The sequence below is a fragment of the Gouania willdenowi genome, chromosome 15 (genome assembly GCF_900634775.1).
Source record: "Gouania willdenowi chromosome 15, fGouWil2.1, whole genome shotgun sequence".
NCBI classification, from domain to species: Eukaryota; Metazoa; Chordata; class Actinopteri; order Blenniiformes; family Gobiesocidae; genus Gouania; species Gouania willdenowi.
In genome coordinates this window covers 23,635,450-23,662,818 of record NC_041058.1, presented here as the reverse complement: position 1 = coordinate 23,662,818, position 27,369 = coordinate 23,635,450, and the positions used below count along the sequence as shown (strand labels likewise).

At 38.5% G+C, this 27,369-nt stretch overlaps 1 protein-coding gene across 1 annotated transcript in view; it reads left to right on the top strand.

The window, feature by feature from the left end:
• The window catches only part of cdh23 (cadherin-related 23), a 255,630-nt gene that overhangs the window by 156,231 nt on the left and 72,030 nt on the right, over positions 1–27,369 (top strand). Inside the window, exons 14-19 of the mRNA XM_028468278.1 lie at positions 16,969–17,033; positions 18,389–18,626; positions 21,043–21,148; positions 21,265–21,392; positions 25,810–25,882; positions 26,733–26,849. Of these exons, the coding sequence (XP_028324079.1) occupies positions 16,969–17,033; positions 18,389–18,626; positions 21,043–21,148; positions 21,265–21,392; positions 25,810–25,882; positions 26,733–26,849 (727 nt within the window). The remainder of the gene's footprint in view (positions 1–16,968; positions 17,034–18,388; positions 18,627–21,042; positions 21,149–21,264; positions 21,393–25,809; positions 25,883–26,732; positions 26,850–27,369) is intronic.

Sequence of the window (27,369 nt, the reverse complement as noted above, 5' to 3'; positions counted from 1 at the left end):
TTGAAACTGATGACTGACTCCGCTGCCACACACAGACACCCTGAAGCAGCGTTTGTTGGACTCAGAATCACAATAGCCACTTAAATAGCCATGTGTTTTACTGTAGTGTGCAGTTTTTTGACTGAAAACAATAACAAGAGTGTGTGGAGAGCAAACTAAAATCGCTATGGTAATCAGCTGTGTCGTGGGGTCTGTGTCTACAGACACGCCCACTCATGAATATGCATGAAGACCCCAAAACAGCTTGTTTTTAGAAGCGTCATGGAAGTGACTTTTGAGAGGGCTGAAACTTTGGGAGAATGAACCTCAAATACTATGTTGTTGGGGTTTTTAGGACAAATGGAAATGGGTGAAAAATGGCATGATATAGGACCTTTAAATAATCACAAGAAAATAAACTCAGATTTTCACCACATACACAAAAGCAGGAAAAAAAAGCAATACTATAGCCTACTTATTATTGTTTTCTTCACAACGTTTGAACCTTTATATTAAATTGTTGCAGTGTGCCAAAAGGTAATCCAGCACCACTTCTTGAACTCTCACCTTTGAGCAGAGGTTAACTGCAGTTTCCCTCCAGAGCAGCAGCTGCTACTTTTATCAGATAAGAAACACTTCAAACTTTTCCTGCCCATATCTCGGCATCATTATTCATTACCTCTCAGCCCTGTGATAGAACGCCCCTACAATCCACTCGAGACAAGTGCCAAAAAAGCACAGGGTGAAAATCAATACATTTGATAGACTGTGTGCTCATGAAATGGAGATTTTCAGAAGAGACTAATGCCTGATAAGTCTAGCCGATGTTGGCTTTCCACAGGAGCATGGTATAACACTGAATACTGATCCCTGGCTGTAGAGTATGATTGAGCCAGAAATAAAATGAAATGGTTGTCCTTATTTATACCATTTATTGATGTATTCTAACTTGCCCACATGCACAGGTTTAAAGAACATTCAATGCAAACAAATGCAACACGAGATCATCACACATAATACACACACTGATTGTCCGTTCCGTTACAGTTTCACACATCTTGGCTAAAATCACAGTCATCAGTCATTGTAAGACCCATTTGTGTTTGTAACCCCATACCGTAAAACATAGTGAAAAAAATAGTAAACACAAGTTTATTATTTGTTATTATCATTAAACTAAGTGCAAATCAATGCTTGCTTATATTACTGGTGCTTTTTTTTTATCTTTTACCAAAATATTCTAAGCAATGAAGTGAAGGAAGGAGTATTAACAATGTGGTTACTCTTCAAACTATTGAGATCCTGCTTGTGTTTTTGGTTTAAAAACTAAAGTTGGGTGAAGTCAAATGCAGTGAATACATTTCATATATGTGTAAAACATATATGACAATAAATAAAGATGAAAGCCCTGAAGAGTTTTGTGTCCCCTAGCTTAATCACTCTTATAAGTCAGTTCCATTTAAAATAATGGCTCTGTATTTGTTTAAACCACTATCTTGAGATTGTAAAGAACCCAGCTAAGTAGAAGCAATAATTATGTACAGTATGCTGTATGTGCGTGTATATTGGCTATTGGATTGGAAGCAGAAGAAGTGTTGTTACAGTTATCACTTTTAGCTACTTAGAGAGTGTTTATCTTTTTTTTTTCTTTCTTTTTTTTTACAAATAGATAGCCTATGTGTATGTGCTTTAAGGTGAACTTGATTTGCTCTTACACTCGCTGTGATGGAGTGTCTTCCAGCAGTTCAAGCTGTGTGCTTTTCTCTAAGTGCAATGAAAAACTAACTGAATACAATGTGACCAGATTGTTGGACTTCACTTTGCCTCACAGTGTTGGCTGTCAGATGGCTGTAAGGTACAACAGATGGTAGCCAAATTATGTTTCAGCAGCGAAAGTTAGGGCAAACATTTCATTGTTTATCTCTTACTGTAGCCTGGCCAGCTCTGCAATGCAACAGAGATAAACACAGACAAAACAGCTAAATTAGCCTAAACGTTGTAGATATAATCTTGGATATGTCTAGGCTACAGAGGTGAAAGCGGATTATAAGTACTCACGTTACTGTAATTGAGTTGCATTTATGGGGACTTGAACTTCTTTGAGTATATTTCTAAATAAGTATTTATTTGTACTGAAGTACTTTTTAAACAAAGTAATTTGTTACATTTCTACATTCAACCGTTACTGAGTAAATTTTTCTTTTTTTTTGTTTTAAAATGATCAACAGACATTGTGAAACTACAACAAATGAAATTACTAGACAACAATCAAACAATTTGTTCATATTCATGCAATTTCTGATCAACACCCAGCCTCTACGGTTCAGGTTGGGGTTTTTTTTATTGAATTCATTGGTGTTATTTTATGTAAAACAGAATTGTACATTTTGACTAACATTTTATTTTATACAGATGCCTTTGTGAAAAATAGATTTGGTTCCAATTGTGCAGGATTTGGTCTCTTCCATTTTAAGTTTATACATGAGATGTTTACTGTATGCAAGCGAACCGTGGCAAGATTTATTACGAAAAATAACCATGGGGGGATGAAAGTGACTACTAACTTACTTAGACTAATATTAAATTCAGCTCTTTTTTACTTGTACTTGAGTATTTTATGTATGACTTACTTGTATTTGTACTTGAGTACAATGTCAATCACATAACAGTACTTCTACTAGAGTATAGGATATATCAGTACACTTTACACTTGTGCAAGGCTATCTCTTTTATCTATTCAACTAATCAGCAGGTCAGCTAGCAAACAAATTGTCTAGCCAGCTAGATTTTTAACAAATCATTGTACAAACTAACTAGCCGTTAGCACATTGATTTGGCCTGTGTATGCCTTGCCTTGCTAGTTAGCTCACTACTTACTGGCACCTCGAGTTATTTAGCTATAGAGGGTTTTCACGGCGCGTCATCAACCCGGAAGTCGCCATTTTGGAGATAATCAGCAGGTTTACAAACAGCACACAAACAAGCAAATCCCGAATTTTGAGAGGAAATGGTGAACTATTGCCGTGTTTTTGACTGTACTCATCGGTCAGACTGTGAAAAACGTGTAGTTTTATAGACTGCCAAAAGGTATAACAAATCAGGGAGAACAATGTCTGTATTTTATAGTCAGTAGTTCTACATCAGGAGAGCAGTGACATGAGACTAGCTCACCGTTGTTGCAGCAGTTGTTATTGGTTTATATGCAAACACCGCCGCCCTCATCTCCCATCTTGCATCTAAATCCAGTTATCTGCCGATATACAGTATATCCGTTGCTAACGCGAGCCTCTACAGCCGCAGACGACCTCCAAACTTCTATATGATTTAAGGTCTTCCGCTGTGTATGGGCTTGGTAAAATCCAGGTAGTTGACGATATCAGGATACATAATAGACGGAAGACTCTCTGGTAGTGTTGCGTTCAAGACCACACTATCCGAGACCAAGACTTGCCCGAGACCAGAATGCACCGAGACCAAGACAAGACCAAGACTTTCGGGAGCCGAGACCGAGACCAAGACCATAAACATTTTTTTTTTTCAATTTAAAAAAATATATAAATAAATAAAATTATGACAAGGTTCAACAGTTAAATAACATTCTCTCTTTAATTTTAGTTTCTTTTAAATACATTTGACGGACAAAAAAGGTGCCTGCAAAAAATTAACTAAAATATTAAAACTACTACTGCTACTGATAAATTCACAATTATTCTACAGATTTGAAAACACGATTTTTATGTCAGCTGAATGTACAGCAAGTGTTTAAAAGTATTTCTGCCAAGAAATAATGATTCTCGATTCTGATTCTTTGAGTTGTGCAGGTCAACAGGTCACAGATTTCACAAGATATTTTTTTAGTTTGAAAAAACCTTTACACAGGTTATTTTATTAATTCACTTAGTTGATATAGTTTAATTTGGTTGCTGTAATGTAACTAGGATATTCAATTAACAAAGGTTTCCAGCTGTAACTGTAAAAGTGAAACTTTCTGAAATAAAACTACAAACAAGTTGTCATCAGTGTAAAAAACAAAGATCTACAGGTAGATGTGAAACTAAATAAAACAAACTCAAACCCTGGAAAAGTCATGTAACAAATTAATCAATAGTTATTGTTGAGAATTATTATTATTATTCTGGATACAGTGGAAACAGAAACTCTAAAAAATAATTATATTGTGAACCTGTTTATATTGTGGGGAACATATTATATACATACATGTAATTGGAGTCTAAAGACACAAAAAACACCACTTTAAAAAGAAAATAGACTAATATAAGACCTCTTTACAGTTATTTGAGTCATTCTGGCTTGTGCAACTGATAACGCGCTGGTGACGACATCATCCAAGATGGCGGCGGCCCTGACTACAGCCGATACTATGTAATAAAAGCCTTAAAAGACATGGATATAATGAAAAGAGTGGATGGACAGAGGCATAAACATGCAGACTTTCACACGGACACACATGGACTTATTAAACACACACGGACCTCACTAAAGGGAACAAGCTTCACCGGCCGGTTGGCACTAGGACCCAGAGGCGGAGTAAGTGCGTCACCCGTACTGCATTCACCAGTTTATCATTTTACCTGTTGTTAGAGCTACTATCTTTACCCGGGAGATAATATTTATTACTAGTGATTGTTTTCTGGAGTTTTACTGGGATTTTTACCGGTGATTAATTCATATCTCCCTTGCGCTCCACGGTCCAAACCGACACCGTAGCCACACACACACACAAACACACACACACACCCCCGAGTGTGTCACACACGTCACTCAGTCACATTAAGGAAAGTTGCAGTCATTATACGGGGTGGATTAAAGAATGAATAAAATGTTGTTTTATCCCGTTCTTCTCCGTGTTATTATCACATTATAAAAAAGTTTAAAATAGCAGGAGTTAGTGCTGGTCACTAACGGTCTGGAGAGAAAATCCAGAGGCCGTGCAGCCCGAGTTTGAGACAAGACCGAGTCAAAATGCTTCAGAGTCCGAGACGAGACCGAGACCTTTAAAATTTAATCTCGGTCTCGACTACCACAACACTACTCTCTGGGTCGTCAGTGATCCAAGACAAGGGAGCGACTCATATGGATCTGCACCACCAATAAACCGTATTTTTTCCAAATATCTTGCCCTTTCCTGCGGACCAAGGCCTTCTTTGTTATGCCTTTGCATCAACGCATTTTGAGGAGCTTTTCTGTGATTTATCCATCACAGAGTACACCTTTGTGGGCCTCCAACATGTAGTATCATCATCCGCTTACCTCCAACATGGCTGCTCATCCGGGTAACTGCCCAGAAAGTGACGTCGGTGAAAACCCTCCATTAGTTTGACAGTAAACTGTATCTGTTTATTACCTTGGTGGCCATTCTAGAATGAGGTAAACAATGTAAAAACCAACAACTAAACAAGAATAGCCATGAAGAACCCCTGTGTGCTCAGGGAGAACATGCAAATCCCCCTACACTCTAAAAGCAACTGTACTGTTTCTGTAGAGACCTTTTATGGAAGATATAAAATAAAACTATTCTAATACATTTATTTTCTCTCAGGGCATGGACATTTTTCTGCAGCTGTGTGCATCATATTAATGCTGTGGTAAACATAAGGTATATGTAAAGAAGGCAGGGTCTGGTTGATATTGTGTTAAACTTTAGACCAATGGTAATAGAAATTATGCAGCTTTGTTCCCTATAGTTTTTTAAAGTGCCAAACAAGCAATCTAATAATTTAATAGAAATGCTTTGTTTTGGTTAATATTCAGCTCTGATCTTATGTAACAGTGATAGTCAAGACACTCAGGGCACACACGGACACATACACATTTATACGCTTACAATCTCACTGGCTCTTTTAATATTTATGGTCTGCTGCATTACTTATCATTATAAATATTTATTGTGATTTACTCTTTTCTCCTCTCTCACGCTCACTCTGTCTTGTTTTCACCCTGGAGACTTTTGAGCCACCAAGCAGCTGCCCACATCAGTGAATCGCTCTGCTTTTTCTCCTCTTGCTTCCAGAAAATCTTCCATCTTACATTTCACGTTTATTCTATGGTCTCACACTTGTTTTCTCTCTGTGTGTTTTACTGTTAGATTGCTAATGGTTTTCAGGTGCTGCATTGATTCTGCACAAAAAATACAATATTTGCACATCTTATATCCTCCTATTATTGGAGTTCAAAAATACATATCAGATGCACGGCTGTTATATTTCCCTGTGCTTTCCAGTGCATGTGTAATTTTCAGGCTGTGGCCATGTTTTATCTCGGAAAGCTAAGGCAAGATGATAAATGCTTTCAGCAGAAGGTTATAAATTACAGAGCAGAGGATGTTTTGCCACTGCCACTGTTTAGACAGGCATTTATTGGGTGAAAGTCACACAACCATGATTATAATTCATTATGGTAATAAACAGGGGGGCTCCCTCCACTGCTGGCTCATATGAAGTCTCTGATGGCTGACATTGTGAAATGGGCTGTTCAGTGAGATTTTTCTTTCATTATCTTTTTTCGTTTGTTTTTTTGCTGTCAGTTTTGGGATTAGATGCAATTTCCAACACAATAACTGCTCAGGTGGAGTTAAAAAATGTTTCATCTATTATTATTGTTTTGTTTTAGTGAAAATATTACAACAGCAAAATGGAGATAGTTGTTGTATTGATATTTTTATGGTACAAAGAGTGAACAGGAAAATTTATTTATTTTTTTGAAATATGTTTGATTTCTAATATCAAGAACATGTCACGAGTTATTAATGCATTCACTTGTGTCAAACTCAAGGCCCGGGGGCCAAATCTAGCCCTTTAGACCATCCAATTTGGCCTGCAGGAGAAAGTAAAAATGACAGAGAAAACATGCATTATTGTGTAAATTACCAAAAACTCCAGTTGTAGATATCTCAAATTCTCCAACTTCACAATATTTTTAGAGGCTTGCATTTTTCCTTATATCATATGAATGCAGTCATTTTTAATTGCAATTTTTTTCAACAAAACTTGCAATTTCCCACAAACAATTACACACAATTGCTCTAAATTACACAACATTTGGGAACAAAATCAAGATTTTTTTGAAGTGAATTGAACAGTTATTGAAAACTAGAGCACAAAAGGTTAAAGAAGTCAAACTGGTCTATATTTGGCCCCTGAACTAAAATGAGTTTGACACCTTTAAGTGCATTGTTAGCATTGACCATTGCCTGAAAAAATGCATGTAGACCTGGGGGGTATTTCATCAGTGTTCTTAATAGAGCCATGGTTTAAAACTGGTTCACACAAGCCATCCATGACCATGCTGGCTTTTTCCATTTCATCAAACTCTTCTCAGCTTGGAGCTCCCCAGCTAAGCCAAGCCAGCTGACAGTGTTTAGCTTAAGTGCATGTCTTCACAAGACCCACAAGATCGATCACAGATTTAATAATTAGACGTGAGGAAGCATGTGCTGTAGCTTTTTTCAGGACGTGACATCATCTATTGCTGAGCAGTGAGAATAAATGACGGACACGTTTAAGAAGCTTTTGTGGTTTGAACATTTTAAAACTGGTAAAGGGTTAAAGATGGTGTTATTTAGTCACTGTATCATAGAGAACAACCGAAGCATGTGATCACACACTGATCATGTGAGTTTTTTTAAACACCTGTCAGCATTTAATATAAGATGATCTGTAACTCACACTTAAATAATATGTGGCTCGTGAGTGTTTGTTGAACTCAGCATTGAACATTAAATTTAAATGAACAGAGGGAGCATGTCACGTCCAACACTGCAGACACTGCATTATTAATCTCTGATCAATGAATGGACACATTTATACCGTGCGGTAAACAGACGATGGATACACACGTATCCTTATATAGACTTATCATTACTGATGGTTTAAACACATGGAGACTGTGGTCATCTCGTTAAAAAGTACAGGACACAGTAAACACGTAATAAGTTAATGACTCTATTGTATCAATTTAAAATTATATTTAAACATTTACCATGATATACTGTTTAATGTCCTTATAAAATACCATATTAAAGCAGTATTTACAAAAGATATATATATATAAATGTATATAGCAGAAGTCTTTTTCCTGTTGTAGATCTTTGTTGAGTGTTTTAAAGCTTCGCTAAATGACTTCTTTCAAAAATGATGACGTGGTTTTATGAGAGTGCGTCTGCAGCTTAAGCCAAGCCTGCTGCTTAAACCTGGTCGAGAGCAGGTTTGCGCCACGGACTGTGTTACTATGGTAACTAAGGTGTTTTCTCGTTGATGAAGCCGCTGTTCCAGTTAGAACCAGACTTAACGGAGCCAGACTCTCAGGTTAAACCTGGACTTACAGTAACCCTGAGCTGGGTTTGATGAAATACCCCTCTACTATTTTGTTAGTTTGTGTGGTGCAGGGATATACATCCACACATAGTTTTATGATAGTACATTCACCGACAGATTTGTTGATGCTGATGCTCACTCTGTCAGTGATAGTCCTCACTTACTTTTTATTCTCTACATTCTCCTACCTCTGTTCATCATTGAATCCAGAGGCAAAAAAAGAGAGGGGGAGGACAAAGGCCTGTTGGCAAAGGGAGGTTGCCAGCCACAGAGATCCCTACATTAAGCCATTTGATTGGCAGCCCATGTCTTCAGCTTATGCCCACAAAACAGCCATATTTTCTTCTTCCTCACCTATCCCATTCACCTTTTGAACTCTGGTCCAGAAGTAGGTCTTCTAAACTTTTTTTTTTCACAACTGTGAATATAGAGATAACTGTAGCACATCCATCCATCCATTCATGTTCTCTATCTGCCTATTGCATGTTTTTGGATGATGGGTCTAAACCTGAGTACTACCCACATATGGAGAAAACATGCCAACGCTACACAGAAGGGAAAAAAGCAGAAAGTTCTTTAACTTGATGTCTGAGCAAGGCCTTCTCGCTATGAAGCGCTAACCACTGCACACATGTATATACAGAAGTCTAACTTTCAAGCTGTCTAAGAAAAACCTGTATAGTATAGCAGTGTTTCTTAAATGGGGGTACTTGTCCACTAGGGGTACGCAATAAAAATACAGGGGAGAGAGGAAAATTAACACAATGAAAGCATTAAAAACATTAGGTTTTATATTGTTTATTTTAAGTTAAAAATGATCATCATAATAATGACGATGGAAATGATCTCGATCAGAACATGAACTGAAAATACAAGAGTCAGTCAAGAGTCAAACTATAGAAATAAATCTATTCAGGAGACACTATATTTTACTTATTTACAACATTATATCATATTCAAAATATGTTTCATCACTCATTCATTCCATCATTATGCTTTATAGTTTCTTTTTAATAGTATTCTGAGCATAATGTTGTAGTCGGACAAGGGGTACTTGGATTCAGAAATTCAGATTCGTTTGAGAACCACTGATGTAGCTTCTAGTACTTTTCATAAACTTTGTATAGTAAAATATCTTAAATGTGTATCCCTCCCTTATAGTGTTCATGAGATAATGGAAACACATGGCTGTCGGCAGACAGCAGATGCTGTAAGCATCCCCACCTGCTTGCAGATGAATGTAACAGATAAAGCAGTTGCAAGCGCACATTCACCATTGTCATTATACCCTGTTATAACTGCTTGCACTAAAAACACACATTTCTCCCATCAACCAGCAAAGCCGGGGCTCTAGGTGACTGCTCAAGGAATTTCAATTTTAGCAGAGAAGCAGTAGTGTGGAGCTAAATGCACGGCTACAAATACCCTGCATAAGAAATGGAAAAATAATGTACATATACTCATTAGCGCTGCCACAGAAGTGAGAAGCTATTGGGGATATAGTTTGATTAATTGGACACGTCTGAACGGCCTCAGTCAGTTATCAGAGTTTCTGAGCTTTTCCCTCAACGGCGTCTGTGTGTCTCACTTTTGCACTGAGTCTAATAAAATATAGTCAAGTAAAGGAGATGTGAGCACAGAAGCGGAAGTGACAATGTTTCAAAATTAAAAAAAAAAAAGAAGCTGAACATACATTAAAAATAAACTAAAATTAGTTTTTTGAAACTTCATTTTTTTTTTTGCTGCCCTGCAACAAATGGTCAAAGAACAAGTACCGGTCCATTGGTCAGAAAGCCGCTGTATCATAACAGAATAAAGCCTGTAATTTGGTTAATGTTTAAGCCTCACATGTCTAAAACATTTGTGTCGATCAGCCTATAATATTTTTATTCATGCAAATGATATGAGATTAAGAAACAAAGCCTGCATGAGTCGAGGGAAACTAAAAAGCCCAGGCTCCTAAAAATTACCCAAAGGTATTTTAACACTTAAAAGTATTTATATGTATCCAGTGGTCCGCCATAAACACCCTCAGAGTCAAAACAACACTGGACATCTTTTTCTTTTTCTCATGTCTGAATATATCATCATCCGTTAACATTATATGTAGTGTTTTCTTTTTGTGACAACTATGCATGTTTTATTCTTCCAAAACTATAAAATGATGCATTTATTATTTTGTGTAAGTGTGACCATCACCAGCTCTCCCTATGGAAGGGTAAGCCTGACATTATTAGGGAGAAAATATATAAAAGGAGAGGGCAGTGTTACATCTGAGTAAGGAGGGAATAAAAAGGTAAACAGGTTCAGGAGAACAGGACAAAGATAGATGAGAGCAAGCTGTTTCTAAAATGTAACTGGCACTCTTGTGTAGAGGAGTGAAATCTGTCGTGTCAGTGTAGTGACATATGTAGCAATAATATTAGGGAGAAAAACATCCCAATGCTCAGACACTATGAAGATAAGAGTGAAGAGAGTGAGTGAGTGTGTTCTTGTGTGTGCTTAAGTGTGCTTTTTTTTTGGAAGCAAACATTTATAAATCACGTCACATCATAAGCTATCCCAAAGCCCCAGGCATGCCTGTGCATCCATAAAATATGTGTGTGTAAAGCGGGGTACACTAATCAGGCTGATTTTTTCCCAATTTTTACCCTTCTCGACCAAGGACGGCACGTGACAGATAATTTAACTTATCAGATTATTTCACAACATTATCCTGTGGTCAAAGACCCAGTCAAGAGGCAATGCCCCCATCCAAGAGGGACCAAGCCAGCTTGCTCACCCATCAGGACAGCCAGGGTTGGGCCTCAGGTCAGATGTTGCCCCGGCAGCAGCCTGTCCAGGGACGGCAGCAATGCCCCAGAGTGCCTGAGGAGGACAACAAAAGCTACCCCGCGAGGATTCACGAACACCAGTCAAGTCCCCAGGAGAAGCACCCTTGCCCTATGGAAATGCCCCATCCCAGTGTGTTCTTTACGAACAAGGAGAAAACATATGGAAAGCACAGCAACCCCCAACCAGGGACACACCCATCAATTGATCTACAGCCAACAAAGCAATTCCACCAGTAGCCCACAATTGTCCCTCTCACCAGAAGAACGAGCATCACCCCCTGTAGACAGCTCCACCAACTCCAGCTCCAGCGGTGTGAGTTTGTGTACCTGGCAGGTTTGATGTGTTGCATCCCTCATAAGGTTTAAACAAATTTGAGCGTACACCCGCGAAAAAAAGAGTCCGCCAGGCCAATTAACTCTTACTACCATGCAGAGTTGTCCGCATAGTTGGTGTCACACAAAACACTGCTCGGCCCGCATTAAATGTAAGGGCGCCCTGCACTTCACCCACCTGGTGAAATAGAACAGGAGAGATGAACATGAGCTAAGAGGAGAGACTAGAAGACAAGCTATGAAAAGTACCAACACCTTTAAAACACGTCCTAGGAGTACAAGGACTACAGAGAAGTACCACAAATTGTGGGAGATGTAGGACTTAAATGGAAACGACTACGCGGCGGTGCGCATGAGTAGATCCCACCTCTCCAAGGTGGGATCTTCGTGTGCACATTTGGCTTTGTTATCTGTTCTGTTGGGTAGTGGTCAGGTGGGCAACACTGGGACAAAGGAGGTTGTCTGCCTTTGCCCTTGGGGTCATCTTTATTTTGACCTTTTGCTTTGACAGCCAGTAATTGGTTTCTTTTCCACTTCCGTCAGAAAAGCAATTTTGGAAGCCAATCCATTCAAATTCCAGCTCACAAGATAGAAAGGCTTGTACAGCACTAACCTCCCTTGCTGTCCACCAGATAGCTGAAGTGATAATCTGTGCATGTACCCACACTCATCCCCTCCTCCCAACCCGTGTTAAACTAAAACTGTAACAGTTCCTCTATTTCTGTCATTCTTGGGGAGACACTTTCATTTCCACTTTGTCTTCAAACCAATTAAGGGTAGATGAAGGTGTTGATGCTGTAACTGCTGTAAATGGCTACATTTCCTGAAAGGAAATTGCATTTGTATGTGCATGCTTTTTCCTCATACTTATGTACTTTTGCTGCCATATCAACTAGAACAATATGATGTTAGGAAGGGTGGGTGTGGAGGTGGTGGAGGACCCAAACACAAAAAAAGACAGAGGCAGGATGCTGGAGTATTATTCAAAATAATAGTCTATTATTTATTAAGATAGTTCCAAAAAACTAAGGTACACGGAAAACAGGAAAGACACATAGACAATGATCCAGCAATCATTGTGTGCCCAAACACGTTGCTGAATAGATACTAATATAAATTAAGACTTACAGAAAAACTAAAGGAGGACCACAAGGGCTAAACACAAACCAAACCAAACAGACCCTGACAGATGTGTTCAGGTGCACACCCTCAAACACACCTCCACAGGAATGTGTTTGCCTGCTGGCTTTACCACCTTAATGGGAAGAAACACATCATTTAACCAAACTGGTCAACTGAGAACTAATTTCTCTTTTGTAGTTTCTGCTGGAGGACTCAGGGGTTATAGGAGTTTATATTGGCAATCAGCAGCTCTAAGGTTCTTTGAGCATAAACTTCTGAACAACCTATTTTATCAGAACGCTGACTTTCATACTTTACCAGCCAGGCCCTTAGCACAGGGGTGATTTTAATATGCTTTCTTTAGACTGAGGTTGCTGATTAACCTCACTGTGTGCAGATGCGGTCAATCCCTGATAAGATCTGGCGTGTCTGTTCGGGATAAAACCTGTATTGGTATCTAATTTACCTTAGGCAGCCCCACAGCTTCTGTACCTTTACACGAGTTTAGAAGATGATGAAATACACTGGCCTGACAAAGAACTACTACTACAGAATGAGAAAAACTGACTTGGTGAAAGCAGACCAACAAACACTTTTTTAAGATGCAATATCATTTTGAGTCATCCATGGTGCTAAGCTAGACCTCGCCTTAGCTTGCAATAGCCAGTAGTACCTCAATTTTTGGCATTGCTATGACAACCATATTTAACATGTCGATCCTAGATTAACCCTACCTGTCAAAATGTATTAAGTATGTTATCAAAATTCAAGGTTTTGCATTTTGTTTAGTCTTTAAAACTAAGTAATTGTTCTTTAGTAGTTGTAATTTTCAACAGTGAGCCGACAACAGTCTTAGTTTGTGTCACTGTTTTCTCTTGTTTTGGGTGTTTTCTAAAAAAAGTGATGTTTGTTGAAATCATTAGCGTTAAAGCTATTTATCCATGTGAACTATTCGTGCTCCTTAAATGCTTGTTTTGATTGTCAGCAAGGGTTTTAGGCTCATTAGTTGGGCAGATTGCCTGGCATTATTTTCATGTCATTTTCTAGCTCATTAAAATTCATACCCCTTTTGCCAAGTTTCCATCATCCGAACAACAAAAGAACACATTTATGTTGGTTAAGCAAGCATGACGGTTCGAGGGAAATGCTAAATTCCCTGGTTGTAAGGATTCAGACCTAGGACGGAGGAACTCGTGTCCATCTGCCGTTAGCCTTTACGGCTAAAGTTAAATGTCTTTGCTAAGCAGTTATAAGTGACTGGACCACACTGTCATGAGATTGTACGGTAACTGAATGATTGGAAAGGGGCTGTAGATGGCTATCGTCCCTCTCTCTTTACTTGCCTTGTGCTTGTCCCCCTACTCCGGGGGGGGGGGGGGGCTTTGGCCATTAAGGTAGAAGCTGCATTTGCTCTTAGGCTGAACCAAGCTTCTGTCAGGGCTTCGATAGCTGTCACGCTAAAACCCCTGCCGCTATCATTGGAGCACTTATTAGCCTGTCACTCACCTGGAAGCAAAGTGGGGGAAGAGGCAGTAAGAGGCAGTAAGGGGCAGCAGTGTGCGGAGGGAGATATGTAGAAGAAAGTGGCGAGAGTAAAGATGGAGGCGGAGCAAGATCGAACGCAGGGAGGAAAGTGAGGTAAAGATAGGAGAAAAAAGGGAAAGATAAAGGAGGAGGAAGACCAGAGAGATAGGTAGGAATGTAGAAGTGGAGAGGGCAAGAAGCCGCAGTGCCATTTAATGATGAGGTCATCTAGACGCCGTTGAGAAAACTCAAAGGTTAATATGAGAACCTGACTTGAGTTTCAAACACCTCATATGTATTTAACACACCAGTCTACTTGTTCAGCAGGATCTTCTTCTCTGTACTCAACAACAAAGAAATAGTCATCTGGTCATTTAAAAGACACATTGATTTTCCATTGAGGACAATGTTAAAGGATCGCTCTTTGAAATCTCAGGTTGGAGCTTCGCGGCATGAAGGTGACAACACATTGATAGCTGCTGCCTTTGTTCTATTAAGGAGAGACGTAATGATCAACACACACTGCACTCACACACACACACATACATGCACTAACACATCAGGAATTACTTTAGATCCAGTACGCACAGACATTTGACGCTCATCCACACATGTATGACTGTTGACAAGAAATATGTTAGAATCCCCACTAACACATATTTGCTTGCACATAGAATTTTTTATCAGTCTGACTGCCGTCCCACACACACACACACACACATGCAGACACACTCATATACACACAGGGCCAAACAAAGGTCAGTGTGAGGGCAACATTGAATCACAGTGACCAGCTGACAGAACAGACTGTGCACACATTCCAGTTTAGCCCTTCAACTGACTGCAGAGCTGCTGATGTGAAACGCTATTACACCCCTCCCTCTCCGGCTGCGATTTATTACCATCATCTCAACCCTCTGCGTATTCAGCCACGCAGGCCTCGATATGTCGTTTTCTTTGTGTGATGGTGTTTATTTGGCATTTTGTACAGTGAAAGATTTGAAGATGTGTTATTCTACTTTTTACCAGCAAAGCATATGACAGCGATCTTTAGCGCTCTTAGAGCACTGATGTGAGAAATATGATGACATATTCCAAACAACACCTATGGCCAGTTATGGCAGCCATGTTTGAAAATGCAGTGATAAACAGCTGCGAGAGAGAAAACTTAAATAAATTGATTATCAAGATATTATAAAATTTCTTGATCAAATGTCAAACAAGTTCATTTCATATATGGTGATGAGCTAATGTTAGAGATACACCTCCTTTTGGATGACCTTCCTCAGAAGTACTGTATATAGGCATTTGCCTGATGGGAAATGCCTCAGAGTTTTGCATTAATTCGGCCAGCTGCTCTCAGCAGGTTTTGACACCCTGTTTGGACTCTGATTGTACATTATATGTCATAATATTTGCAACTCAGTTGTTCCGAAGATTTCTTCTACACCACCTTTTTGTCATCACCCTCCACACCACAAGATGTAACATTTTAACACATACACACCACAGATATTTCCCAGCACTCAGACACACACACAAAAAAAAAAACACAGTTGCTTTGGCATGATCAAGAAGACAAAGAGACATTTCTCATTCTGCTTTAATTAAAAATTCATTTCTATTTTACATTCATATTTGCATTATTTTCTCAACTCACAGTAGACTCCAAATAGCACCAAAGTGTACTTGGAGCATGAAAAATGTACAACCAATGCAGAAGACGGTATCTGACAACACCACATGGCAAAACCTTAGTTATTGTTGTTTATTATATAATTATTGTATAATTTTTGATGATAGGACACAACTGATGCCAAAACTTTTGCAATCCTCCTTCACAAGGAAAATCCTCAATGCAGTGCATTTCTGACTAACTCAATGGGACCAAGTCGCAGATTTGAGCCCGTCACCGAGTGAAGGGGATGTCATCACAGCGATCCTCAGCGATAGTGACAAATGAGCATGGGAAGAAAACAAACTGCTGTCCCCATGAAGCATTGTTCCTATCCTGTAACCACAACACTAATGGTGGGCAGCAATATTTGGGAGAATGACGGATATAATAAACCTGTGTTTTTATCGTGCGTACATTGTCATTTAGTGAATTTTTAGGTTTAAATTATTACATTTACTTTGAAAGTCATGGCAACACTGACATAAATTATTCCTTGAAGTATATGTATCAGAAAATGTGTTTTTTATGCTTACAATAACATTCAATCAAAGATTTGTAAGGCTTTGGATGATGTCCGCTGACACATTTAAGTGGCTTGATTGAGCATGACCTTTTATTAATGAGCATTATAACTACTCGTATAGAATCCCTTTAATTTGGACCAATATCTTCAATTTATGCTATGAAAAAGCAGTTCTGAAGGGAAAGGTACTTTTTTTGGTAATGAGGTGTAAATGAATGCATATTTGTCTGATGTTGGAGTGTTGGAGGACCCAGATGCAGAGGAGGGAGGCAGAATTGCTCAAAAACCAGTCATTTTATTAAAACTCAAAATTCAAGGAACACAAACTAATGCAGGCATGGAGGGAAACTGTGGGCAAGAAAGAATACCACGGGATAGGAACAGCAGCAAGACACGGTACATCAATGAAGCAGCAATCGTTCCGTGTCCAAACACTCTAATCACTCCAAACCCAAACACACTGACATCACTGGGAGGAGGAGACACGAGCAGTTCAAAACATGAATCAAAACAAGAACTAAAACCAAGAAAATAATCTAAGACTTACTGAAAATACTCAGAAGACCACAAAGGGCTTCATCAATGCATTGCTGCTGATCTGGTAACAAAGTAACATTTTTTTTTTATGTCTCTTGTGTCCAGGCTAAAGATGGAGATGCAGGAAATTTTGGAATTGTGCGTTACTACTTCAGTGATGACCCCGATCAGTAAGATACTGTCTTTTATTCATATACATTAAAATAGTTGTCAAATCAGGAGTGAAACATATTTTTCTGTTCTTTGATAAAAGTGGCATTTGGCACATGACCTTAACAGATAGATCTGTGCATCAATATCGTCTAGGGCAGTAGTTCTCAACCTTTTCAGCCCGCGACCCCCAAAATAAAGGTTCCAGAGATCGGGGACCCCCACTGTACCTGAAGGTGGTTGAACACAGACATGAACATTGAATAACAGTCATATGGAGACAGGGCCATCTATAAGGGGGAATAACCTTTTTGGGGCCCATCCATAAAGTCACCAAAATGATGGTCCTTTGTTCTATGAATCTGTGATAACCACATTTATTTATTTATCTGAATAATATCCACTGTTATATAGGAAGTTTATTATTATTTGCACCATAGTATAGAGTCATCTTAAAGATGTAAATCTTTGTTTTAATCAGAAATAAATTGGGATAAAAGTGACAAAAAAAATGGTGTAAAAGGTGGTAAAATGGGATTTTAAAAACCATAGAAATTAGGTAAAAGTTGCAAATTAGAGTGGCTAAAACGGACAGAAAAAGTGGTAAAAAGGGTTCAGTGTCAATATTTACTTAAAAGTGGAAGAGAGTGGGGGAGGAGAGGTTGGGGTAATGTCATTTAAAAAGCAGGAACAACTAGTTTAAACTGGCAAATAATGGGCATGACAAATCGTGAATGTGGTTAAGTTGGCAAAGATCAGCATGAAATATAGTGAAAAGAGGTTAAAAGTCACAATAATGGGTCATCAACAGATGTGACAAAAAAGTTTTGAAAGTGGAAAAATGTGCAGAAAAAGCCTTGAAAGTTAATGGAGAAGTGGCAGAAATTGGAGTAATGTTGCAAAAATGCATTAGAAGGAGCAAAAATATGGCAAGAAAAAGTGATGGAAATGGTTAAAATATGGCAAGTTTGGTGTAGTTGCAGAAAAAGGGTAAAAATTGGCTCATATTGTTCAAAAAATGTTCTTAGTTTCTTAAAGGCATCTGGCAACCGCAAGGTTCCTGACCCCAAGGTTAAGAACCCCTGGTCTAGGACAATAGAACATAGCACAGCAAACACAAAAAAAGAAACCTACATTAGATCCTGATTTATGGGTTCATGATAAAAAGATGGCATTAGCCAAAAAAAAAAAAATCACTAGCTACAGATAGCTTCACAGATGTTTTAATTTTACATATCAATTTTCATTCTTATTTTTGTTTTCCATCCGCTGCCCTCGTTAAACATGAGAAAAATACATCCATTTTAAAATGTCACTGTGGTCTTAAGTAATCAAAATAACAATCCTTGTGTTTCCACTTGTTTTTCTCTCTCAGGTTTATCCTGGACGAGGAGACGGGATGGGTTACTCTGCGAGCCAGTCTGGACTATGAATTAATGCGTCGCTTTACACTGACCATCCTGGCGAGGGATGGCGGCGGGGAGGAGACCACGGGGAGGGTCCGCGTCAACGTCCTGGACGTCAACGACAACGGTCCTCTCTTCCAGAAGGATGCATACGTGGGCTCACTGAGAGAGAATGAGCAGGCGGTCCAGCAAGTGGCTCGAATCAGGGTGAGAAATAATGTACTGCATTTAACACGCAGTTCCCTCCACTAGTGATGGGACGTCACCTTTGGCTCGCTTTCCAAAGAGGAACTGGTTCTTTATTTAGTATTGTTTATAACCTATTGATGTAACCAGTTAGCAACACAACATGGGTTATGTGTTTTCATAACCCATTCATGTTTTTTTTTTTTTTCTGAGAAACCTAATAAGTGTCATTTTGTGTAGTTATTCTGTTGAAAATGCTTTATTACTTTTGTTTAATATTTTAATACACCTTTAAAGTGAAAACAAAACAATGCAATCAAATCCATAAATGCAAAAATAAAACCAAACTCAGTTACCAAATGGTAAAAATGTCTTTAGTGAATATTGGCATTGAGAAAAATCACATGCCTAAAACATCCAGTAACTACCTACAGAGAACATTATCTCAGAAGGAACTACATTTTGCCACAATTAATACACTTTATGCTTTTTCACGATGGCATCCTTGCCGACTCTGGATTAAGCTCTTCTGATTCGTTGCCCGGCATCTGCTCTCAGAGTTGACTCTTTTGCACATGACACATCACTACCCTACACGTTACCCACGTTGGAACACAAGGCATTTTGTTTTGTAGCCAAAAGGAAAAAGTCAATGTTGAGGCGTAAGCACTTGTTTTTACACCCTCGGTAAAACCTGCTATAAACGTACATCTGTGACTGACTGCATTTAAATACTACACTCAACACAACATTTACCGCTACATTCATAATGACAATGAAGTGCTGTGTCCTCCCTATTTGAAACTTGAAACTCTTTTGATTTCCTAGGCTTCCGAGCATTTTTTTTAGGCTGATGCATCATGTAATCATGGAGACAATCAGTAATAATGGATGTGAAAGTTATATTTCCCCCGTGGCAAAAAGCAAAAAAAACACTGGAATTACTGGGATTGGAAAACAAAAACTTTAGCTATAGGTGCTAACTCTGTCACTTAGGATGTGGTACATATGTTGGACTAGCTCTCCTGTAATAAAATAAAATAAAATAAAAAACAATTATGTGGAAGCAATTAACAAACACGAGTTGACAATGTTTTTGATTTTCAAAACAAAAATTCTGCTTATTAAATTCATGTATTGGTTCCCTCTGTTTCTAAATGAAATTTACATTGCATTCATAAGCCTTTACAAGGACTTTCTTTGGCTACTTTGGATCCCTATGGGTCTGTTTCAACTGGCGTTGTTTTTGTATATATATATATATATATATATATATATATATATATATATATACATATATATGAAAGAAGAAGGAGAGAGAGATCAACCTACAGTTGTTGGTCATCAGTCACTGCCATGTACGAAAAAGCAGTGGTGCACAGTCACAATAGTAACTAATAGTTTTCTTCGATTGCACCCAAGAGAGTGAAAAAGATTACGTGCCTTTTGGCCTGGCCTGTCGTAGCAAACTGTTAGTTTACACTGCAGGGTTAAACGCTCGACTCTTTGTGTTTGATTAGACAGAGCTAACCTTAAACGCTACAGATATTAATACGCCGCCTCGGAGGACAAGGGGAATCCTGTCGCACACGTTTGCATGTCAGCGGATTGCCCTGAAAACATAAGTGTAGCTGTGTTTTGGAGGGAGGGGGAGGGGGAAGGGTGGAGATGTGTGTGTGTGTGTGTGTGGAAACAAAGCAAAGAGAAGCGCTCAGCTATTTGCCTCTTGAATCAAAGTCTCAGCCTGAGCTTTCAAAGTTAAAAGCTTTCTACGGCTCCTTTGAAGCGATCTCCTTTTTCTTATTAGCTTGTCCTAACAAATCTTACCTTTTAGCGTTTAACTTAGTCTGAATTCAGTTTAAAGTGTCGAGATAGGGAAGCCAAAAACAACAAAAAAAAAATGGAAGGATGTGGGTGAAGAAAGGTATCATTTACTGGAATTAAGTCCAAGACTAGTGATATGTGAGTGTTTTTGACAACCTGTCCAGTCTGTAATGATGCCAGTGAAGCCCAATACTCTCTCCTTACAGCCGGGGGGACTCATGTCGAGTTTCTGCCAACTCCTGGATAATGAGGGGGTGTAGTTGATATTGTTGATGTTGTGGATTAGGCCCTCAAAGTATGATTCTGCTTGTCTGTGCTCAGTTGGTGTTCATCCAGTATTGACGCCCTCACAGCTAATAGCCATGAACAGCTCTAATCTGTCCAATGAAATGTCCCCACGGAGTGACAGCTTCCTGGCTGCACACATATGCGCACAAACACACCCATGCTGTGACAACATACACACATATATCAGCCCTGTCTGCTCCAGCATCTGTCCTGGTACTGTGTTTGTTTCCCCCGTCTTACTAAAAAGTTCTTTCTGGGGACTTTTTGGCTGTTAGTGTGGCTCACAGAGACACTCCTACTCACTATCTCACTCTCCCATCTTCAGGCTACAGATGAGGATTCTCCTCCCAACAACTTTCTGACATACAGCATCATCTCAGCTTCTGATTTCGCTGATTACTTCACCATTGTCATGGTGGAAGGATATGCTGGTAACCATGTCTACACATCTCCACATGGAGAGTGAAATCTTAACGTTTTGTCTTTAATTCAAACTGTAAGATGTGTTTACTTTGCATCAAATTCCTCCTTTTTTACTCCTGACCAGTGATTACTGTGACCCAACCTCTGGATTATGAGAAGGTCAGACGTGGCATGATCTTTCTAAGAGTGATGGCCAAAGATGGAGGAAGCCCCGCCCTCAACAGCACCGTGTCTGTAACCGTGGAGGTGATTGTAAGTACAACAGACCAACACACCATGCAGAAGCTCAGCTCCTCTGTCTGATAGTCCCAACATAACGTCACTTTTTAACTACACTTTACTTAAGTATACTATTTTACTATTAATATGATTTTATGCAAATAAATTAAACTTAAATATGTTTTCATTATTATTATTAGTATTATTATGTAATGTTTGTTTCAGACGTGAACAATTTTAATTCCAAAAGGTAAAAAGAAAATAAACGGAAAATTTAAAAATTCAGAAAGCAACAACAAAACCAAAAATCTGTCATTCTTCTATCTGTAACTGTTGTAGTATTACAGTATATCATTGTCATCATTATTCCCAGCATCATGAACTCATCATCATCACATCATTAGCACAATTAGAAACACTATCACTATTAACTCAAACATTATACTATTCATTATTAGTACACAAAGGGACCAAGCCTGAATTCACAACCAAGTCACATATATCACACACACATACAATGTGATAATATGTTTCATTGAAAAATACATCATTGTCTTTTTTAATAACACCAAAAGGGTTTTTCAGAAATAAAGATGCATTCACACACACTAGGATGTTAAATAGCAGTAATACATCATTCCAAAACTTGGGGCAAAGCATTTAAACAGCATTTTAGGACGACTTTAGACACCCATGGCCGTCACAGTGTCCCTGATGAGATTTTTTCCTTCTTTCAATGAGCTGCGTCTCATGTAATTATGTTCCTCAGTGAAGTCTCTCTAATTTCTATAATGTAATCAATCCTAACTTAATCACTCTTCTCAAGACATTTCTCCAAGGCTGTGAAAAGTGACGTACACACAGATGTCCTGAGACGCTCAGTCATTATCACACTGTTATTAGTTTGTAAGGAATCACTTCACTCACGTGCCATCTTTTCACGATTCTCTAACGCACATGTTGTGTCTGCGTTCTTTGGAGGAGAGGCTTTGATCCATGTCGGACTATAGCTACAGCTTTGTTTGCAGCGTTATCAAAGGCAGGGCTGTTATCTCAGCTTCCAGTTTTGAGTCTCATCATTGAATTTCTTACATGGTTTCATACACTTTAACAAATCTGGTCCTGTACACATTGTCTAACGGAGCAGCAGAGGAGAATTAATAAAAAAAGATAAAATGATATGAGGTTTGTGTTGGTAAGGTTTGTGTTGGTAAGCTTTAACCCCACAGGGAAAAAGGCTGTGTTTGACTGTGGGGGTAACAAGGGGGCTTTTCTAGGTGAAGTCGCTAGAATGGAAAAATAGAAAATGTTTTTTTTCTTTGCACTTTGTTAAAAAAAAGAGCTTTGTTACTGTTCTAAAATATGTAATTACTCATGTTTTGTTCTTTTTATGAGATTTGAAGATGAATAGTGAAAAAAAATGTAAAAAAGGTCTTTTTTTTATTAAGAAAAAGTTTAGGAACCACTAAAATAAATGTTCCGTATGATGGGAGAAAACCCACCTAAGCACGGGGAGAACATGCAACCTCCATACAGAGCCAACTTAAGTGTCAATGCAAGGGCTTGAACTCAGGACCTTCTTGCTGTGAGGCAAATGGGCTAACAGTGGTTCCCAAACTGGGGGTGCACCCCCTCGGGCAGGGGCCACCCGCTTGGACCATGTGAGGTGTCCTCAGGCCTGTTCTCGAGGTCTCGTCACCAAAGAGCTCCATCTAAATTCTGTTTATTTGCCAGGCTTCCATCCCACACAGATAAATACACATGACAGATATAGTCAGTGCCTTCGTATAGTTACATACTACTGTACTTTATACATGTACAGTATTAAATTAATCATGTTTAAAAAAAAAAAATGAAAAAAAATCACTGAAACATTGTGACATGTTTTAAGTGTCACAGATTTGGTATATGAGGTGTGAAAGGTTGAAAAACACAAAGGGGATTTTTGAAAAAATATTACATAATGTTACGATTATTTAAAGTTATTAGTGGCTAGTAAAATAGGAACACAATAATTTCCTATGAACTGTAATCAAAATGAAACAATTGCATAAATAAGGAGAAATAAAGCATGTTGAAACTTAAAGTGAAAACTTACTATTTAAAAAGTGATTTTTAACTGGTAGCCCTTCGGAGTATTCACTAGTTTTGAAGTAGCTCGCTGTTTCAGAAAGGTTGGTGACCCCTGCCCTAGGGGGGTTGTACTGTCATGGTAGGTGGGGCACAAGGGGATGGTGGGGAGCTGCACGAAAACAGCTTTGCTGAACATGAAAAATGTATAGATATATTTTTCTTTACACACAAATAACTTTATCATTACTTTTATAAAGTGTGTGATTGCACAATTTGTTATTCATATTATATTTACATCACTTTTGAAGAAAAATAGCCACAATCTTTTACTTTTTTCAATAAAGGTTAAATTTTTTTTGCCATTGTTATAATTTTGTTGCGATATGGGGGGTCCTGAAAATGTTCATTATTTAAAGGGGGCACAACGGAAAAAGTTTGGGAACCACTATGCTACCACATTGCTTCCCATGCATGAAATCCTTTTAATAATAATGATACAAATCCATTCAAATCATCTATGGGAATAATCAGGAGTAATTACATTGGTAACAGGGCTAAAACTGAGCATTCCCTGTAGGTTCGTCCTGTCTTTCTCTCACTTTCCTCCATAGGATCATGACTCACACTTCAGGGGTTTATCAGCAGCTGACACTACGACACATACGTACACACACAAAGCTTTGCACCAGTGCATCATGGAACCCAGATAGATAATGAAGCCAGAGTGTTTTCAGTGTTAACATTTCTCAGCAGCTTGCACAGTGGGGAGCCTCACTGTGAATAGCCACTCTGGATGTGTGTGGTTTGTTTTTCACTGAGTGGGAGGTTGAAAACAGTCTGTCAGACACCATTTAGAGTTATTCGCAATTAAATATGTTTTTCAAGTAGTGGTGCAATCATTTCCTTATTATTATTATTTATAAATGTGTTTCCTTTTAGGGGTTTACCTTAAGTTTACTTTGTTTCCAAACTGAGGTTCAGTGATTGCCTCCTATACATGCAAGGGTTAACACTCCATTTGATGCAATCAGTGAGTTAGTCATTTTCTGTCTTAGTGATCCTTGGAAATCTTTAACCCTCCTATTATGCTTGGGGTCAATTTGACCCCATTCACTGTTTATCATTCAAAAAATAATAGTTGACTCTTTTTTTTTTTGCTTCATATTTCATGACTTTTCTTAATTTGATGGCTACAAAATTATCATGATATTTTTTCAATAGAAACTTTATCAGAGCGGGGCGCACAAAAATGTGATTGTCTGATCCGAGGGCCACATTATCAACATTTATGTTAGCATTTAGAATAATGACCAATTAGAGCATTAATACAGGAAATAACAAAGGGTTTTGTATTTGTAGTCCTTTTGTTTTGATTTTTTAAGTTAATTTCTGGTCAGTATGCCTTTTTGTGTTTTTCGAGTCAATGTGTCTGTTTTTGTTACATTTTTTGTGTTATTGTTGTCTTTTTGGGGGGTTTTTTTCTGTCATATTTTGGAACTTCATTGGCATTTTGTATATTTTGTCCATGTTTTTGTAGTCATTTTGTGTACTTTTGTTGGCATTTTGTGCATTTTGCTGTTGTTTTCTGCATTTTTGGAGTTTTGTGTGTTATGTTGGGCTTCATATAACTTCCAACTTCATGAATTATAATTTTGTTTTGGGGGCCACACAAAATTTAACCGGGGGCCACCTGTTGCCTATGTATTGCAATCTGCACACTCTCTCTCTCTGGAAAATTACCTCAAGGAAAAGGTTTATTGTCAATGAGGTGTTGGAACAGCTCTTTCACAGTGAAAGTGACGTTAAAGATAATGTGTCTGAAACTTTATAGTGAATAACCCCAAATATGTTGCAAAATAAATTTAAAAATAAGTAAATAAAGATGTTTATGAGAGGAAGGGTGGGTCACCAACATTGCTCAATATATTATTATTATATTATGTAAGAGTCATGAATGTGCACCCCAAATTACAAAAGATTTGGATGAAAGATTTTTAAGATTCACAGGTCACATCATCTCCACAACATTAGGGTTCATACTGATGTGGTCATTAATGTCAGTAAATTTGAGATTTGGATCAAAACTATTCAAGATAAATGAATTCTAATTTAAAGATTTGGTCTGATGGGGGCGCTAGAGAACAGACAAACAACAAACAAAAAGAGAGAACAACAAAAAACAAGAGCCTGATACAAAAACTTGGTCAACTATTTTCTGAAAATCATTTTTTGGAGGCAAATATCCCTGGGGTCAGATTGACCCCAAGGGTAAAATGTGTAAGTAATATTTAAGGACAATAGGAGGGTTAAATGTTAAAAAAGTTAAAAGGACTTTGTGTGTCACTTTGATATAAACTGTTATTTATGCTTCCTGCAGGATGAAAACGACAATCCGCCAGAGTTCAGCAAGCCATCCTACATCGTCAAAATCCCAGAGAACATTAATGCTGGTGAGTCTGTCACATTATTGGGGCTTCGGTGCGTTATTTGGTATGCACAGCCAATACAATTCCAGCATCTGCAATAAATAGCTCCTCTCAGCTACTTTCTTATGGTAGATGTTTGTGCTTTGTTTTATTCAGTTCTTTTTCGACTGTTTTGTAATATTTGTTTTGGATTTGCATAATGTTTCACCATGCAGGATATTTATATTTAAAGGGAAATCACTGGCTTCTGCAGTTCAGTCTCATGCATGCATTCAGAATGCGTTTTCATTTCAGACAATGACTTTGCTTCCAGCCTCAGAAGGAAAATTAGATATTTGACCATCTATTTTTTTTTTCTCTCTTCTTTCTGAGCTCCATCCAGAAGGTGATGGACACTTTTTAGTGTCTCAGGCTTGGTTTTGAAGAAGCACGCTGCAGAGAGACTTGAGCCAGGCATAAGTTTATGGAACTATGGCTAAAGTCTCAGGAGTACGCTGCACTCCTGACGCTGCAGCTGTAAGCCTGAGCTCTGGGCTAGCCCTGCGGCTCTGTCTGGCTTCTCATCTTTCTACTTGCCTGGGTATTGATCAGCCCTGTGCCAAGTATGGGCTGTGCCAAACAAGCTGATAATCCACTAATCCATAAACCCACTCACCGCCATGCCTTCGTTTGAGCTTTGAATGGGGGCGGTGAAGAAATTAGCTCGATGGATGCCTTTTCAGTGTGTCTAACCCTGCCTGTCTGTGCTGTGTTAGCAGACGTCACCATAGCTTCCCCCATGCAGGACTCGCAGTTCAGATTTTTTTCTCTCCATCAATGAAAGGGATGTAAGTTTCTTTGTGTCGCTCTCTTCTCTCTTCCTTCCTCTCCACAGGGGCCACTGTGCTGCTTGTGATTGCTACTGATTTGGACGCCTCACGGGAGTTTGGTCAGGCCTCACTCATCTACTCCCTGGAGGGATCCTCTCAGTTCAGACTGAACTCGCGCTCGGGTGTGTACGTGCACACGTGCAAGTGGGAGAAAAAAAAGGGGAAATAATGTAGATGTGATTCCACTTTTATTTCAAATTTGTATTAAGACATGAAACGGCTTATTTTAAGGAGGACAGTTTCTGTAGTTACTTTATACTAGTGTTGTGTTCAAGACCACACTATCCGAGACCAAGACTTGCCCGCGACCAGAATGCACCGAGACCAAGACAAGACCAAGACTTTCGGGAGCCGAGACCGAGTCAAGACCAAGACCGAGACAAACCGAGACCATAAACATTTTTTTTTTTCAATTTAAAAAAATATATAAATTAATAAAATTATGACAAGGTTCAACAGTTAAATAACATTCTCTGTTTAATTTTAGTTTATTTTAAATACATTTGATGGACAAAAAAGGTGCCTGCAAAAAATAAACTAAAATATTAAAACCACTATTGCTACTGATAAATTCACAATTATTCTACATATTTGAAAACAATATTTTTATGTCAGCTGAATGTACAGCAAGTGTTTAAAAGT